This window comes from Sciurus carolinensis, chromosome 6 (assembly GCF_902686445.1).
Source record: "Sciurus carolinensis chromosome 6, mSciCar1.2, whole genome shotgun sequence".
Classification (NCBI taxonomy): Eukaryota; Metazoa; Chordata; class Mammalia; order Rodentia; family Sciuridae; genus Sciurus; species Sciurus carolinensis.
Genome location: NC_062218.1, coordinates 48,443,961 through 48,463,580, shown reverse-complemented (window position 1 = coordinate 48,463,580; position 19,620 = coordinate 48,443,961). Strand labels below are relative to the sequence as shown.

The following is a 19,620-nucleotide window of genomic DNA, read 5'->3' as shown; positions in this document are numbered from 1 at the left end:
TGCTACCAATTCCTGCTTTCGCCGCCGGCGCCAACAGCACCGAAGAGAAGAAAAGGAGGAAGGAGGGACCGACCCTTGGCGAAACCGCGCACTGGGCTCCCCAGTCTTGGTGACTTGGAGAGCACAGGAGCGCGTCTCTGCCACTATTTCTGTGAAGGGAGCCCTATCGCGTTTGTGATCGCTCCCGCTGGCAGAGCCCCCTCTCGGTAGCCTCAAGTCTCTGGTGGCTTCAAGTCGGAAGCGGAGCCAAGCCTCTGCTCGCCTCCAGAAGCAGCGGCGGCGGCAGCATCGAGGAGGCGCTCGGGCCATCGCGGTGATCCCCGGCTGGGAAGCAGGGCGCAGAGCCGCGAGCCAGGATGGAGGCAGAGGGCAGCAGCGTGCCGGCCCGGGTGGGCAGCGGCGAGGGCAGCGACGGCAACGGCGGCGGGGCCACACTCAAAGCCCCCAAGCACCTCTGGAGGCACGAGCAGCACCACCAGTACCCGCTTCGGCAGCCCCAGTTCCGCCTTTTGCATCCCCACCACCACCTGCCCCCGCCGCCGCCGCCCTCACCCCAGCCCCAGCCCCAGCCCCAGTGCCCGCAGCAGCCGCCGCCGCCACCCCCCCTACCGCCACCCCCGCCGCCGCCCGGGGCTGCCCGCGGCCGCTACGCCTCGAGCGGGGCCAGCGGCCGCGTCCGGCATCGCGGCTACTCGGATACCGAGCGCTACCTGTACTGCCGCGCGATGGACCGCACCTCCTACGCGGTGGAGACTGGCCACCGGCCTGGCCTGAAGAAATCCAGGATGTCCTGGCCCTCGTCGTTCCAGGGACTCAGGCGGTGAGTGGAGAGCGCCCCTTCCCCCATTCAGTCAAAAGGTCACCTCCCCTCTTCTCAAATCCCCCTAGTTGCTTTATTTATCACCACCACGGCTGCACCCAGGGTCAAATTATATTCTGGAAATTGGGGGCGGGCGAACAGGGGCGTGGCTGTCCTTGCTTGAGAGGATAAGATTCAGGTGTGTGCAATAGACCCCGAAAGTATGGCATAATTGTTCATTGGGATTTTGTGTGTCTGTGTGTGTGCGCGCATTATCCAGTTATTGTGCCACGCACCTCCCCTCTCCCCACACGCTTTCATCCCACCCTGGCATTGAGATTAAACAGCGAATTCAGTTTGCTCTAAGGTGAAGGAGAAGAAGGGTGAAGGTGGGGTGGGGGTTCGAGCCGGAAAGCACCCAGTAATCTGTCCACTCACCCCAGAGTGAGGAGGGGTCAGCCGTGCAGATCTGGCTGGAGAGGGCGCGGGGAGTGGATAAGACAGCTCGGTCCCTGGATTGCAGCTAAAAGCCTGAGAACTCGAGTTTCTCTTTGTCAAGTCGGGAAGTAAATTGAACAGCAAAAGGGGAGAACAAACACGTGGGTGACTTGGAGAGTTTGGAGCAAAATGTTCAGCAATCCTTAGGAGAGGGAAGGAGGGAGTGTTGGAAGGAGGGAGCCAGGACGCTGTGGGAGTTTACACTGCGTCGGTGTGTGTGAGTGTGTCTGTACCCAGAGTGTATATCAGTGGTCCCTGCAAAATTCGAGGAAGAAAGCACCTCGTTTTAGCAGCAAAGAAGACGTAGAGATTTGATTATAGTGATTTCCTCTTAATGTAAAGTGCTCCGGAAGACAGGGCAGGGAAGCCGCAAGTCAGCTGGGAGTTTTAATAGATGCCGACCGCTGCTTTTCCAAGGAAATGAGTACTGTAAAGGACCAATTACAGCTTTTCTGGGAGTCAGCTCCAGATTCTTATTTCAGACATGGAGATGAACGTTGAGCCTGCATTGGTCCCTTTCCTGGTACCACGAATCTCCTCACACCACCCACCAGAGAGAGAGAGACAGACAGACAGACAGAGGGGGTGCGCTGATCCTTGGCATGCCTAATGACAAAGTGGCAAAGTGGAGCTGTCATTATCTAACCTTATTGAAGCCCTACATTTCTTAGCCCCATGTCTTGATGGTGGGTAATTGTAAATCAGGGTTCCATGAGGAAACAGGAAAACCTGGGACTGGAATTGTTTGTCCAACTCTGATTGACTGCAGGTGGGGTTTATCAGAAAATCATAATAGTGTTCCAATGTGGGTTTATCTGATGGAGTGTGTGTGTGTGTGAGAGCAAGTCCTTTTTGTGTGTCATATACATTAGGAACGGGGGAATCTAGCCAAACAGAATATCTCAACCTTGATGTATACACATCCTTTCAGCTTGCATGCGTACTCTTAGCCCTTTGCCTTAGGTACCTTGTTGATGTTATTGTGACTTTTGGCTGCAAAACTTAAGAATTGTTGTTAGTAATCTCAATTCAGATCAATTTAAAGTTTGATGATTGGTGTGAATTGCAGATATTTATAAGTCAATGTACAAGTTTCATTTTTACAATACAGATTGCTAAAACACACATAGGTTTACTCTTTGTTTCAAGAGGGGGTCATTCTTCCCTGTGGTTGAATGTTGTACTTTGTGGGTCCCCAATGGTAGAATAAAGGCAAGCATGACACTCTATATTTGACCTATTAATAGAAAATCTTTTATGGGGTGATGAACCCTTAATAAACATTAAAAACAAGAGTTCTAGTTTAATCCATGGATTGGCTGATTTTTGGAGTCTCTTATTGACTTCATTTTCAAATAGAATATGTTTAGGAGGGTGGAGGAGAAAAATAAGCTAATAGGACTAGCAGAATTGCAACATTTATTTAAATTTATTTTTTGTAATCCTCTCTACACTGATTAATTGTTCTATTTGAAATTCCTTAGTTGAATGGTTCAAAGAAAAACTAAGACATACAATATTAACACTTAGCTTCTGCTGTGGCTCACCTGATGTATTATTTGTCATGCTGCTTATAGATCCTTGAATTCTTTATTCAAGGATCCTCGGAATGTAGATCCTTCGAATTCTTTACATTGCTCATTTATTTCCTACGTTCTCACATTGCATGTCACACTTTCCTTATAGAGTTGCTTTTACAGATAAACAGATTTCCAAGGAGTGTATGGATATTAGTTTTACCCTGTAAAGATAACAGTAACCATGCTTTGAAGTTATCAAAGAAATTTCACATATATTACCTTAGTTGAATCCTATAATGACACTAAGATGAGATGGTATTATCTCCATTTTATAGACAAGAACACTGAGCCCTAGATGTAAGTAATTTGTTCAGTATCACCGACTGGGAATGCCAGTGCAAAGACTGAAACCCAGTTCTCCTGATTTCACAAAGATCCTCCTAAAATAAATGTACCTGGATATATGTTGACATTATCAAGACTACATGAAACTGAATATGAAATTTTTATCAATTGATTCTGCTGGATATAGAGACCAAATGAACCAAGAATGAGATGTGATTTTAATCCATTTTTTTTTAAATCAGCATACAAGCTTCTGGAAGCAATGAGAAATTTTAACTTTTATTTTTCAACTTCAGAAATCCTGTCCAGGGTTTCAATATGTCAATAGAAGCAAACCAGCATATTTGTTGACTTTGTAAAATGGACAGAATAATAAATATGAGGAAGGGTTCAGAGAAATTAAAGCTAATCAGAACACTTCAGGTTGTTTTCAGTGATCTTCTAAAAGATCTAAAGGGGACAAGAAAAGGTATGAGAGAGTGTGCATGTGTGCCCATGCATGCGTACACAACACCATCTAAATGGGGGTTTAAATTGTCTGTCAAGTTAATGTCTGCAAAAGCCTCATGGGTGGATGGGTGAATGATTCCTTATGGATCATCAAGAAATATATGTCTTTTAAAAAGCTATTTCTAGTATGTACAATAGCATTTCTAGATATTATCTTGACTGAAATTTTGAGAATTGGTTACAGTTTGTGAAGCAATGTGAAAGAGTCATCTTAGTTTAATGAAAAAAAATCAAAATAAATAGAAAGGAGACAGTCCCGAGACATTTTGTGGTCAGTTACTTTGATTCCATGAAAAATGTAGCTGTGTTAAATAAATTTTGTACTAAGGTGTAGTTGTCTAGCATGGTGAATTCATTTATTAATCTCAACACAAAAGGAATTTGAAAGAATAGAGTTTCCAGAGAAGTGAGTCTCTACGTTATTAGAACTAAATGAAATAAGAAAAAACTTAAAACACCCATCACAAATGTATATATCATGTTTATCATTTCGACCAATAGTCTCTTGAAATGTAAAACCTATTTAACAGAACTGATAAATGATTTAATTATTTCTTTGACTTCCCTCTAGGTAGCAAAATATCTATCTTCTGTATCAGTAATGTATTTTTCAAAATTCACAGGAGTTCTATGTTTTCATAATTCAGGTTGAAAATTCAATAGCACAGGTGATTTCTTGATTCTATAAAAACATTCTAGATGACAGAGATGTAAATATCAAGAAAGTGACATTTGATTTTAGGCATTTTCATAGTAAAATAGCTGAAAATTATAATCACACTGAATATTTATGTGACATTAACTTTTAAAATTACATTGACATAGTAAACTAAAGAGAAGACTATACTGTAATATTTCAGTACTGAAGAAATCAAGTTGTTTACTTTTCTACTTTGGGTTATAAGACATTCTCCATTGTCTTTAATTGGTGCTATCAAAGTTTTTCAGTGTAGGTTGTTCTTCATTAAAATATGTAATTATCCTCTACATTTATGATGCAAATGTTAAAATCTATGTTTCACATTACCATGATAATTAGCTGAAAAGCTGATCATCCATCCCACCTGTGTCAATGAATCTAAAACTTTGGATTTTAGGAAGCAGTGTCTTTTGTTTGTTTCTTTCTTTCTTGTACTGGGTAACTGATATAAGATTGACGTCTTTAAATTTTAAGTTAGGACATAAAAGATATTTAAGTAGCAAAAATGTAAGGTAAAAGTAATATTTTTCACATTTCCTACATATTGACAAAGCAGTGTTAAGACAGTTTTTTAAAGGCTTGTTTGAACAGGTTTTCTTTATATGCCTCCTTGGTAGTTTGATTTAGTACTTTATTGGCTAGTGTGTTCTGAGACTTTGATGCATCAGAAAAGCATCATGGATCTATTACCTTCTTACATTTTGGTTCTGAAATAGTGTACCTCCATATTTCATAGGGTTGGAAGGAGGAGAGAAAAAGCAAAGAGGGACAGGAATATGTCCCCCAATGATGGAATATGCATAAGCACTTATTCTAATTGGTCCAACTTGGTCACTTGTCCATGTATGTAACAGGGACATAGATAAGTGACAGTGTACACAAGACACATGTCTCTAAGTCTATGGACTGCCTAAGGGAAGAGATTTAATTAAACCAACCTAGCCCACCATGACATGTCTTCTACCCTTGAGGAAACGTGTCCTGAGGGGTTCAACACAACTGATTTATTGACAGACCAGAAATATACTTTATATCTTCTATATCTCTTGACAATTAATTTATATGTTGGACATTGTGGCCACATTTAATAATAAAATTTCCCATTGACTTGGCTATTCCCTAAAACCAAAAATTCAGAAATTAGTTTTGGAAAGCATTTGTAAATGGATGGAAACTTCAGATATTGGTGAGAGAAAAATGACTTCAGAAAATAAAACATTCTTTCACTTCCCAGTATGGATACATTTTCACACCATGCATAAGCATACATGTGTACACACACACACACACACACACACACACACTGGGTGATGTATTGTCACTAATTTCTATCTCTTAACTAATGTGGGTTTGGAGGAGTATCTTGGAAAGGTTTGAAGCACCATATAGATAAGTCTAAAATGATTAAAATCTGTTAATGACTTTTGCAAATTATTCAAATATCTCAAGCCTAACATTGGTAAATTCATGTCCCTCTCACAGCTTATTATCCATTTACATGTTTAAAAATATGCAGTATGTGAGTCTATAACTTGAATGCTGCCTGTCCTAGCTCATAACAGTAATGTTGCTAAGGAATTTATACCAAATAGCACTGTATTATATTTCAAAGATGTTGTGGTTATTTTTACCCTGAGGAACATTTTTCTACATTTAAAAATAGGAAACTTAATTTTCACCAGTGAAGAGGGCATTTTACCTAATCTTTTAAAAATGTATTAGCTAAATTGGTTTGATTCCATATACACACATACCGACATTGGCATGAACTTCACTAGACCACATTTGAGATTGAGAACTGAGGTTTGATTTGTCATCTAAATAAGCATTTGTAGTTACTGATCTATCTCAATGAGTGGTTTCAACATGTCTCCTATTGTTTCAGGTCAGTGATATCTTCAGTCTATTTTCCTCCCTTAACTCTGGATTTCAGAGACCACCAAATTGTTTGAATCTACCTCCAAAACATCATATTTTATCATTGCCACCACCATGGGTCAAGCGCTTACTGTCTACTCAAGCACTATTGCAGTAGCTTCTAAGTGGTCTCCAGACCCAATCTCTCCTCACTCCAATTTATTTTACACTCCAGTCTACCAATCTCATCATTTCCTTGCATTGGATCCTATGATAATTTATTTTTGCCTGCAAGATAAAATCCAGATTTCTTAGTCTGACTCCAGAATATTGATAAGTATGTCTTTCTCACAGAAAATCTTGCTCTTCCTCACTTTCCACAACCCCATGAAATGACCAAACCCAGGTTTGCCATGTGCTGAGCTCTCCATACCTTACATACTCCTCTTTCTCTCTGAAACTACTACTTCTTTAGAGATTCTTTTTCCTATGCCCTCTCCCTACCTGTTTGGAAAACACAATAATAACTTTATGAACTTAGTTCATGTTACTACTCTTATGGATATGCCTACAAGAAGAGGGAGTAATTTTCTTTACTGGGCTGTTCAATAGCATTTTGTACATTATCTGTACTCTAGCAGTGACTAATGACAATTTAATTATTGCTTATATCTGTTTCCTTCATCAGGTACATTAGGACTTTGTACGAAGTGTGGTTTATAATAGGACCTCAATAAATGATGAGCTTTTAAATGTAGAAGTAATAATGAAATCTTGCCTTTTTAGTTTGTGCTCTCTCAAGCAGGATATATTTGATTTCCTTATGAATCTCTATGGAACACACAAAACTGGTGATATTTTGCTCTTTTCATAGATTATGAAAGGGAATATTGTCCCTCAGAAAATTAGACATACATCCATATTTAAATACAGAACCACAGCTTGAACCTTAAAACTCCTAACCTGGTGAAATAGTTGCACTGAATATCTCTTGTTGTCTGTTGGTATTTGATGAGAAGCAGCCCATAATTTCAGTTAAAGTTATGAGGAAAGGGGAATTGTCATGATTATGAAGATATATAACAGTTATGATCCAGCCTGTGAGAAAATGACATCAGGATGGAAAGAACTCTGATGGAATAAAGCCACCCTTTTAATTTAGAGAGATATCTTTTTGAGTAAATCCTTAACTCTGGGTACTTGGGAGCCAGGGAATTCATTGCATTTAAGGATATGTCATATTTTGGGGAGAATGTTGACCAACAACATTCTCAACAAGTCTTATTTTCACAAGGTTTAAGACACTGTGTCTAAAGTTAACTATTAGCTAATTGACTAAGAGAACATTTGTGAGAACATCATATATGAATGGAATGATATTCTCACTGGGTTGACTAAAAGTAAGCAGTTTGAAGAGGGATTTTAAAAATGTACAATACTTTAGACAGATAAGGTTACAGGGTTATTTTAAAATCACATATCCCTAATAGGATTTGGGGGAATTATTTGAAATTTGAATAAAACCTGTATAAGAAGAACATTTTGAAAAAAATAGAAAGACATTTTTCTATTATATCAGAACATATCATATTTGCTATTATTTCAAACACTGTGATATTAATTCAAGAACCAACTAATAGATCAATGAAGTTGAAAGAAGAGTCAAGAATGAGACTCAGGCATATATGAAAATTGGGGATTTAGTAAGGGCAGCTTTCCAACTCAGTGAGTACAGTATAAATTATTTAGTATGTGTGTTCACCAGTTTATTGAAATAGAAAACATTCTTACTTCATCCTGTAATAAAGAATACTTAATCAATAAAAAAAAGAAAATAGACAAAGTACATGAACAGTGAACTTAAGAAGGAAGAAAGATGAATAATAAATTGCATTTGCAAAGTTTTCCTCCTGGTGAACAATGGCATACAAATTATCAGTGTTATTTATTGTTTTTCATGTATAATTTTGAAAAAAGGTGAAAGAGATTAATAATCCAAAAGGATTGGAGAAGTTATGGAGAAGCCCCTTATATCTTTAGTGAAAAGTATAAAGTAGGAAAACAGTGGGTAGTTAAATAATATGTATCAGCATTTTAAATGTATATGCTTCTGACCAAGTAATTCTAGGCTAGAAACTTAGCCTAAGAATATAATCGGATAAGTAAGCAAAGAGTTTTCTAGTGTAACACTGCATAAATAGTAAGCATCTAGAAACCCCTCAATATTTTTGATAGAGAACTGATAAGGGATGTAATTTCTGCAACAAATGATTACTAGATAAAAAATGAGGAAGATCTACATGTATTCCAATGTAATTACAAATTCTTTCAGTTGCTATGTGAAAAAAGCAATGTAGAGATTAGATCACAGAACATTCATGTATGTTTATATTTACACATATGAGATTATGTCTCTCTGTTTTTCCCCTGGTAGAGTTTAGTCACTAAGTTGCTATAGGTATGTGAAGAGACGATAGTTGAGAGGTCTCTGATTTTTCTGCTTCATGTTCTTTTCTCTTATTTGATTTCCTTTAAAATGAGCGTATGTTACTTTCATAATAAACAGAAGTCACATATTTCCCCCTTTGTAAATATATTTCCTACTTATGTATGTTAATATAAATTTTATGTGCACCCCATTTTTTTCTCCTCCCTCTAAACAAAAACATGAATTATGTTATACAACACTTCAATACAAGGTTAAAAAATTAGAATGTCAGAAAGGAGAAATAGCAGTAGGAAAAGAGTATAAAATGTAAAAACAAAAATGTATTCCACTGATTTCTGAGTAGGTGCTAGAAATAATTCAAAGATTTGATTCTGAGTTTCCTATCAGCTAATGCCAGGAAGGAAACACTTTCAGTTCAAGACTTGTGTGTCAGGAAGTCAAAAAATGAGTTGCTCAGGAAATACATTGCTATGACTTTGGAGAATTAAAAGACATACTTCCTCTTGGTGTCCTGTAAGAAAAAGATTGTATGTGATATGGTGTGCACAACTTCAACAACTTTCCCACACTTGATTAAGTATGAAATGAATGTGAATGTTTGTTATAACTAGGGCTGTTTCTTATAAAACTGCATATTGAAGGTCTGTGGAAGTGTCATTCATTGCAAGTATACCAGCATTGAAACCCCAGTAGCATCTTTTTTTGAAGTATTTTTTTTAGTTGTAGATGGACACAACATCTTTGTTTATTCACTTATTTTCATGTAGTGCTGAGGATCGAACCCAGTGCCTCACATGTGTGAGGCAATTGGCTCTTCCACTGAGCTACAGCCCCAGCCCCACAGTAGCATTTTTTTTTTTTTTTTTTTTTGCGGTGCTGGAGTTTGAACCCAGGGCCTTATGCTTGTAAGGCAAGCACTCTACCAACTGAGCTATATCCCCAGCCCTCACAGTAGCATCTTAACAGTGCTTTTCCTCCAGTGCTAAATGCTGTGTGTGCTTTGTTAAAAGGAGCTGTATTCCCCAGATGGGGAATCTCCTCTAGACTCTATCTCCTACAGCCAACATTCAGCCTCCTCTTTCCATTTGGTTACCTGTATTTGATATGGATACCTTATTGATTCTCTGGTCCTTAGGATTAATAGCTAAGTTTTTATTTCAGTTTATTTCTCAAGCAGTGCTTTTTGACCTAATTTGTTCCTATTAACTACAGCCAACTCTCAGGTTTGGCTCAGAATTCTGGGACATTAGGCTAAGCAAATCCCCTTGATTTGTGAGAGGAAACAGAACCAAAGGAACAACAAAAGTCAGCCTTGGTATCCAGGTCTCTGATTTTCTGACATCATTGCCCAATTCTCTAGATATTCCTAATAACATTTAATTCACTTCCAGTTGAATGATCCTGGATAAGCTAGTTATAACATGTAACCCTGAAAAGTACATAGACTGACCTGCTAAAATATAGATCAATTTAATGTTAGAGGTTATTTATCAAAACTGAGATTGTTCTTTTAGAGTTATTTACTCATAACTCTTCTCTCTGAATGTAGTTAGAGAGGCATGCTGTTTGTCTACTGAGATTTCTCCAAGCTCATGATAGTAATACTATATTCATTTTCTTGTTATTTACCTAGCAGGCAGATATGATTCCAGCTCAATTGGAAGCAATTTTAAATTCTTAAAATGTGAAATAAAAGTCTGGGATCCTCTATATAAACACTTGTTTTACCATCACTTGGAATCATTCTTTTGTTTGTACTGAGGACCAGGTTGTTGTCTAATGATCAGTTTTCAGAGGTTTCTATTGTACTGAAATCACATAGCTCCTCATGATGGGACTCTCTACTACAGACACTGAAGAATGATCATCATACACTGAGAAATGCCCTGTGATGTTCTTATCATATTTTTGAAAAGTGATGAAGACTATAATAATAATACTTGGGTAGAATATAAGTTTAAAAAACCCATACTTACACTAACAAATGAGAATATGCCATACACATTATGCCATACAATTGCCAATATATCCATAGATTCACAGTTTGTGGGGAAAAGAAAATACCTATGGTTTTAGTGGGCTATGCTACTTTTTGTGTCCAATGGCATGTCTACCCACCTAGGTATTGTTTCCTTTACATTCCTTTAGAATGTTCTCTTGAATTCTGCACCCCTTAACTTTGATAACACCTATTCATAGTTCACACCTGAATACAAATATCACTTTTTCTATGAAGTCTGAGATCTTTCAAACCTGTCATAATACTATACATAATACTATACAGTTCTCCTTCATAGTATTTATTATATTTTAATTACATGTTTAACTGTATGATTATTTTATTAATACCAATATCTTCCACCCAACTAGAAGCCCCTGTGAAATTAAAGACCCTTTCAGTTTTGTTCACGTTTAAACACAGTACTTGTACATTGGTTGCACTAAATAATAATTAAATAAATAAATGAAACCTAGAGTTAATCATGTTGCCAATTTTATAAAGTTAGGAATCTGTTTATAAAGGACAGAAACAAATTCCAAATTGTTTCAGGCAATCTTCCCCCTGTGCTTTATTTGATTAAAGAGTTAAGAAATTACCGTACAATTTATTTGATGTGAAAGACACCTGAGTCAGCAGGGGCAAGTATCCCTGCTGGAAGAAGTCTGAAAGGCAGGATTTAAGAGGTAGAATTATGCACTGTCAGAATTATGATGCTATAGAAGAGTTACAGGAAATGGCAAATAAAAGAATAAAGGCAACAGATGCTAATTTTAATGTTATTTTGTGATTTGTTTTCATGGTTATTTAGTGTTGTTTTATATCTTACATTAATTTTATTAATGAGTTATAAGTATTTGCCTCAAATTCTTTATCTCTATTAATCTAGTTTAAACAAATATTAAGTGTCCTTAACTACTCATACCCTCAGAGTCTTGTAAGAATAAATTTCTTGCCTGAGAACAACATAACCAATTCAAATGGTCTAAGAAACTTCATAACTGTAGGAAAAAGGAAGAGTATGCACCATTATTCTAGTAAAATGCCACTTATAATCTCATCAGTGTTTCCCTTTTGCTTTATGTATTATTTTTATTTCTGGTGCAGTAAGACATTGAATCTATTAGGCAAGTCATTATTTCTATTGACATGCAATAGACCAATGTCACAAAAGAATGTAATGAAAATTCATTAATAGAAGGTTATATAAATACTTAGTAATAACATTATAGTAATAGTTCAGGAAAAAAATCTACTTAGGGAAAATTCTCTATTTATTTTCAATGGCAGCCATAGCTTTGAGGAACTTGTATTCAACTGCATTACTATTTACTCTGCTATTCGATTTTCAATGAGCTCAAACATAATGATGACATCTCATTAATCAGACACAAGATGGAGAAAAAATAATTTGCTTTCTGTTATATACCAAAGTAGGTCTCTTTTCTTTCTTTCTTAAAAGTTCTACCTCCATAGCTAATTTTAAGATAAAACTATATAAACATCTGAAACAACTTCACCAAGCAGTTCTGTGTGATGTTTCCCCAGAGACCTTTTAAATTGACTTTAACTAACTTCGATTATTAATTTGAAAGAATTGAACCAGACACTTCTTTGAAAGATTGTTACTACATGATTGTAACTCATGAAAAGTTTCAGAAATGTTGAGCCCATGGAGAACCTATTGAGGATGTACAGAGAATCTGAGATGAAGTAATAACATACACCAGCATTGGCCCTCAACCAGTCTGGCAGCCTGTTTATTGCTTTGGATGCTGTTTGTGTCTAAGCATTTGCTTTAAATATTTAATGTAGTTTTTAATTAATGAGCATTTTGGATCTTCTGCCTATTATTAAAATCTGCCTATAAAAAGTAAATGCAAACAAATTATAAATGATAGAGAACCAAACCGAAATACAATAGTTTTCTCTTTAAATACCCCATGAGTAGTCGGTTTAGCAAAATAGCACTGTTGTATCATTTTTATTAAAAAAAAAATGTAGGCATTGAGAAGTAGATAGCCAAAGGATGTAGGATCTAATGGTATTTTCCAAGATGCTAGCCTGATAGGAGTTCGGTATTCACAGAGTTCAGGCTGTGTGGGATGGAGGTGGCAAGAAGAATGGGAGAAGATGAAGACAAAGCTTTACTAAAGATTCCTCAGCTTTTCTCTAAGGTGTCAGAGAAACACTGATAGATTTTAAGCAGGGAATTCATGTGATTAGCTTTGAAGTTTTAAACGCTCACTTAGGCAGATATATGGCATACAGAATAGGAAGAAGTTGAAAGTGTGATTTAGGTACAACAGATAAGAAGAAATGATGATAGTCTAAATCTAATACAGTATCAGGAAGAATGGGAAAAAAGATGAATTTAAGAAAGATTTTTATAAGTAGAAGTGATGTGACTTGTTGACTGTCTGACTTAATGCTATTAGATAAAATAACTTTTATATTGCATGTATTTCTGAATATAAATATCTGGATACCTAAAGTAAACTTAAAATCTTACAGTTTTGTTTCCTGGAATTCATTGTAATTTTTAGCTTGTTTGGATGGGGTAAAATTGGAAATATTAATTTAAGGTACACCATTTAAAAATATTTGTACACAGATGAAATTTTGCAGTGATGTTGCGGATAGATCATTTTGCCACTGCATTAAGTAGAGTAAATGCTAATTCATTGTGTTAATTTAAATTGGTTTTCCTAGCTCATTTGAAAGGTTGAAAAATAATACTTCAAACTACTTCCTCTTAGGAGACATCATAAAGGCTAATGAACTTTGCTCTTCCATAGTCTCTCCTTTCCTCCCTCTCTCCCTCCTCCTCCTCCTCCTCCTCCTCCTCCTCCTCCTCCTCCTCCTCCTCTGTCTTTCTCTGAGTCTCTCTCTCTCTTAAGCTCCTACACTAGGCTCTCCACCTTTGATTTTCTGTAGACATCCATTCAAGCAAATCCTTCCTATACTGGTGTAAGACTGTGTGTTTGATGATAGTGCATTATGGCAAAATTATTTCTTGTTGTTTTATGTTTAAAACTTTCTGTAAATTTGCCTTAACTTTGTTCTCCCTGTCATCAATTGTATTTTCTTCTTACTGTCTACCATTGGCTTTTATCTCTGGTTAAGTCTCTCTGTGTGTAACTTACTAACGAAACTGCCAGGTCTTTGCATTTGGTACACTTCGTGCTTACAACAAAACCTGCAGACAAAGCAAAACAGCACCCACTTTAAACACCCCCTATTCTTCCTTTTGCTCATCCCCTCTGTAAGTTCATATTGTTTAGGACCACTATTTTTATGAATCACTTCTGACAAGAATAATTCCTTACTTCTAATTTTTTTAGAATTTGGGAACTTTGTTACTATACCTAGTTGTAAGTATAGTATAAACAAAGAGGTTTCTCTCAAACCTGTTCTTTTTGTTATATGAATATTTTCATGTATTTTGGTTCTTTGTGTGTATTTTTGTTATGTTTACCTTCATAACATTGCTGCTCCACAAAGCAATTACTTATGTATTCATTTTCTTCACTGTTATCTCATCCTTCTCCTTTACCATAATTCTCTCATTTAGTATTAGGGTAAATACATAACAATAAATTTTTCTTTCCAAGATATGAGAACTTTTACATTTTTCTAATATAATATTATTAAGAGCATGTTTACATATTAATGTTTAAAAGACATTTTCATCAGGCTTTAACATGTACTATTCCAAGGGACCCTCACACAGAAGAGTTTTAAGTTGAAGAGAAACATGACCATTATATTCTAGAATGATGACGCTGGTAGTAGCACAGGAGAGGATCAGGAGCAGAGCAGGAGTGGTCCATCAAGTTGAGATACTGTGACTGAAAACTGGGAGGAGAAGTGATATAGGAATAAACTAGAGCAACAGCAGCAGAAATATGGCTGGTATAAAAAGGTAGATGAATCCCTTCTTTGTGCTCCATTAGAAAAAGATGGGAGGATAAGGACTAAAGAGGAAGAGAAATCTTAGGACATATACTCAGCCATCTACATAAAGTGATGGTACCATGGACCAAGTTAGGTTAAGGAAGTTCAAGAATTTGCCCATGAACATCCAAACTAGAAACATTCAGCAGGTGATTATCACCATCATCATCACAATCATCATCACTGTCTTGATCACCATCATCATCATCTCAGCATTACCATTTATTCATTTACTAGTCTAGTACTCTTAGTAGCTTTACACAAATCACACCCCAATCCTTTTAACAATCCATGAAGTATATGCTCTTTTCTTTAAATGCAGACATGGAACTGATACTTAGAAAGTTCATAGAACTTACAGATTCACCCAGGTCAAAGTCAGAATCCTTCTGACTCCAAACCAAAGTACTGATCCTTTCAATATATCAGATTTCAGAAACTCAGGATAAAGGGAGAGTGGAGTAGATTAGTTGGAAAGTTATCAGCAAAATATGATAGGCATCAATAAGAGCACCCAAAGGAGAAATGTCAGTGGAGGAACTCTAGGATAAAAGCTAGGGAAACACCACTGAAAATACATATGGAAAGGGAGTCAGTGGTAGAAGCTAAGGAGGCATTCAAACCCTGTACTTTCAAGCAAAACAAATTCCTCTTTCTTTTACTAAGAAATATTAACTATGGACAAAGGGCATCTCATCTTGGATGTATAAGAAAACAAGACTGAGGCTATGACATTTATGTCCATAAAAAGATCAACCAATCTGTGGATGTTTCATCAAGTTATATAGGTAGGGTTTTATTCACTAACACAGAGAAGGGTACCAGATACAGGAACTCTTCATTACCTGGCAAGGGAAGATAGTCAGATTTTCACATCTTGTGTACTTAATAGATAGACCCTCAAGGGCTGCCCCACAGAGTTGTTCTTTCATGAATCTGTTCACTTACTGGTCTAAGAGGAAAAATAATCGTAGCTTTAGATTGGAAAAAGTCGAAGTTTATTCACTTTGCAATAAGATAAATTCTCCATTTACTTTATACTAGTTCCATCTGTTTGACAAAGGGAATAGGAAGTCACCAAGTTTTGGGGGAGTGATTGAATGTAGGGGTATAAAGTATGAAAATTGGCAGTGGGGATAACAACCCAGTCTGACATCAACATTTTCTTCGTATGAGAAAGGAGTGCAGTGTTATTGTTTTACATGTAATATTACTTCGAATTCTCTAAATACTTTTGCTTTTCTGATAAGTAAGCAATAAAACACAGTAGAGAGAGAAGAAACACAAATTCATTTCCTTCCATAAATACCATCACTCTCAGGTTATAACTCTATTATCTACAGTCTTTCCAATCATGTTAAGTGAAGATTGTTTCTGCAACAAGAGCAGTTTTTTTGGCAGTTGAAGTTCCCTTCTGGTGCATATTAGAATTTTGCAGTATTCATATTTCATTTTTTATTCATAGTGTGCAAAAAGAATTGCTGTGATAAAATTTCCAATAGTACAGTGGAAATAGCTTTGTTTGTGTAAGTAACCTGGAGGTGCTGAGAGGTGGAGCAAAGGGACATCATTTGGAACATCACTTCACTGGACTGTCCAACTCTACATCTGGCTATTACGAATGTAATTGGTATGAAAAGTTCAAGGTTGTTTTATATTAGATTGCTTTTGATTTTTTGACTTCAATATTTATTTTTTTTTTTACTTATTTGAGAATATTTTCTTAGCTTGGAATTATTGATATAATTCACTAATTTTCAAAAATATGCAAAGTAGAGCCGAAAGGGAATATAAAAGCTATGACTTCTTGATTCTGTCATCATATATTTTTCTTATATACTTTTATTACTTTAGTTTAGATATATATATATGAATTATTATACCAATACTTTAATATGAATTTTCTTCATTTCTGCAAAGTATTTTGTTGAACCATCTTTGTAGGTAAAAGTTGTCAAATAATTCCAATTTTACATGGTTCTACCCAATGGAATCTCACTCACACTCCTTTAAGCCTTTGAGAAGAAAATCCTCTTTGTATTTTCTCCTTCCAGATTTTTGGCTCAATTGGCTTCTGCATGGTTGGTGTGGCAAATCCCACTCCTGCATCTGGTGAGCTGTGCAGTTAGCAGCCCCAACACTGCTCTCCACAGCTCAAATGAGGACAGCCCCAAATGTGAGCATGGTCTTAAAGCAAGCTGATTCCATGTGACTACCAGATTGCTTCAAGATCTGCCTAGTCATCCCCCTGACTGTGCAACCTTTAAAAATCCATGTCATCTGGGTTTAGAGAATGAAAAGAATGTTCTCTTGATCTCTTCTTAAATTCTCAGAACTCCTCCAAATCACAAACTGGGGAATTGGAATTAGACTATTTCATGAGTTGGATCAAATGTGGTTTTTTTTTTTTTTTTTTTTCTTTTCTTTTTCTTAGCTCTCCAAAAGAGTGTATGAAGTATGGGAAGGGGTAAGAAATGAAGGAGAATATGAGTGTAGCATTTCAGTCCTAGAAAATGTACCTTTGGCAACTCATCTGCAGAGTAGCTGGTAAGACATAGCTGCTTTGGTCACAGAAATATCTTGGGATGGACAGACACTGTCTCGTAAATGCTTTGTACTTGAAATTTGTGGACTAGATGTGACATATGAGAAATCTTTCCATTTTCACGGCATGGAACCATATTCTCTGACATTTTGTACCCGTCAGTAGGGGTTTTCTCTACTGATTTGTACTTTACCCACTTAGGTATCCAAATGTGGAAAAGACAGCAGGTTACTTTTGCTCTTAACCTTGTTCACTAGCAGCTATTTAGATGTTAACTTTTTTACTACTTAGATGTGCATACTCCCTGAGATCAAACTCACTCAGCAAGTATTTATTCAATATTAATAGGTAGAATGAATACTGTTTTATGTTTTACCATTTATCAAAAGGGAGGGGAAGGAAAAAGAATTAACTTTTATTGAAACCTTACTATGCCAGGCTGCTGTGGTAATTGTTATTTCAACTTCTAAATTCTGTTCACCAAAAAATTATGATTTTTAAGTGGTTAAGGTAGTAGATTTTGTGTACATCCATTTTTCCCATATTAAAATTTTAGAAAAAATAAAATTTTGATTAATCCACCCAAGGTTAAAAAGTTAATAAACAGTCATTGCAAGTTGCTGATTCATAATAGAAACCTTTTTTTCCAAATTAAGAATGATTTTGTGCAAGGAAAGACTATTCTTTTAAATATCACTCTTCTGTTTTAAATCCTTTAATGTTTCCCATCATTTCCAGGTTAATGTTCAGAACCCATAGCAAAGTCTACAGATTCATCCACACTCTCTGGTGCAGGTCTAACATTATTTAATTTCTAGCCTGTCTTCTCCGATCATGGCAATCCAGTTCTACTATCTTCTTCTCTCCTTCCCCATTGACTATTCTAAGAAGCACCTCTAGGACTGAAAGGGAACCGGTGGGCCTCGGGGTACTGGTGAGGAAATGATGAGATCAGAGGGTTGTTTGAAGAAGAGCTCATGACCAGCAATAGAGATAGAACTAAAGAGTGGGAGGAAACAAAGTTTCATGATAGGATTCTATGGCTAATTTGCTAGAAGAGGTGAAGTGCAGTGAGTATTCATCAATGATTCTGAGGTTTCTTGTTGGACCAAAAAGTGAAAGCATTTGCCTTTAACCAAGATGAGTGGGGCAGAACACAGAATAAATATTGGGATGAAAGCAATGAAACAAGTTTTTTTTTTTTTTTCCCTCAAATGATGACAAATTTGAGTGTATATGGATATATACTGGATGTATGTGTATAATTTTGAATATCCTGAATATTTCTTCAGTTTATATTTAAAACTGAAGTTGTGCTAATTAGTCAACATATCTGATTTCAACATGGTCCCTTTTACATAATACTAAACATCATTATATTGACTTTCTTATTGCAGCATAACAAATTTTCACAAAATTAGCATCTTCATGCCTGCATTTTCCTTCGACTTCTCAGAGTCTTGTGAACAATGACTGGGAGACAAACTATGCAGGAAACAATAGCTAGAAAAAAAAAATAAGCATCTTTGGAAAACACCCATTTGTTATTTCAGTTTCCATGGGTCAGAAAACAGGGTTGGCTTTAGAATTCTCAGTTCAGGGTCTCAAAAGGTTTCAATGAGATGGTGGCCAGGATTGGGGCCTCACCTGAGGCTTAGACTCCTCTTTCAAGCTTATATGCCTGTTGGCAGAATTAATTTCCTTACAACTATGTAATTCATGGAGCTTTGCATTTTCCAGGTCAGCATGAGAATGAGACTGACTACATTTTGAAGGACTTTCATGCTTAGGCCCTTTGGATTAAAGTCAACTGATTAAAAACCTTACCAACATCTGAACACCCCTTCACCTTTGCCATATTCCATTAATTAAAAGCAAATTACCAAATTAGTGTAAGGATACGTATTGTTTACCATGGGGGCTCGTGTAATGGGGGGTGAAGGGCGCAGTGTCAATAACCACACAGACTCTGGGAGCCAGGTAAGAGCAGGTGAGCTAGTAGCTGCTGACTCATTTATTGCAGAAGCTTCTTCTTCTTTTATTGAGTACCTATCCAATCAGCCCATCAATCAGCACATCACACCACTTGAACCCACCAATCATTTAGTCTCCCAGAACCACCAATCATTTGAGGGTTTTGTATTTTGCACCAATGGGGATATATTACTCCACAGATATGGATCATTGGGCGTCATCACAGAATTCTGTGAACCAAAGTCATTGTGTATGTTTATATAAGTATGTGTGAGTGAGTGTTTATGTTCATAGATTATAAGTTTAAAAATGAATTGCATGCATCCAAAAACAGGTAGTAAGTACACACATCTTACCTCTTACTTGGAATATTTCCCTTAAGTTTCTCCAGGGTCTTCCACTCCTGTTATTAGATCTCTCTTCTGCTGTCCTGGCTTCACCTTTCTTAGACGAGAAAGCATTACATT

General features: G+C 36.7%; 1 protein-coding gene across 1 annotated transcript in view; it reads left to right on the top strand.

The window, feature by feature from the left end:
* The first annotated feature begins 356 nt into the window (after positions 1 to 356).
* Positions 357 to 19,620, top strand: part of LOC124986645 (cAMP-specific 3',5'-cyclic phosphodiesterase 4D-like) — an 833,189-nt gene continuing 813,925 nt past the window's right edge. The window contains 1 exon segment of the mRNA XM_047555161.1: positions 357 to 820. Coding sequence (XP_047411117.1) covers positions 357 to 820 — 464 coding nt within the window.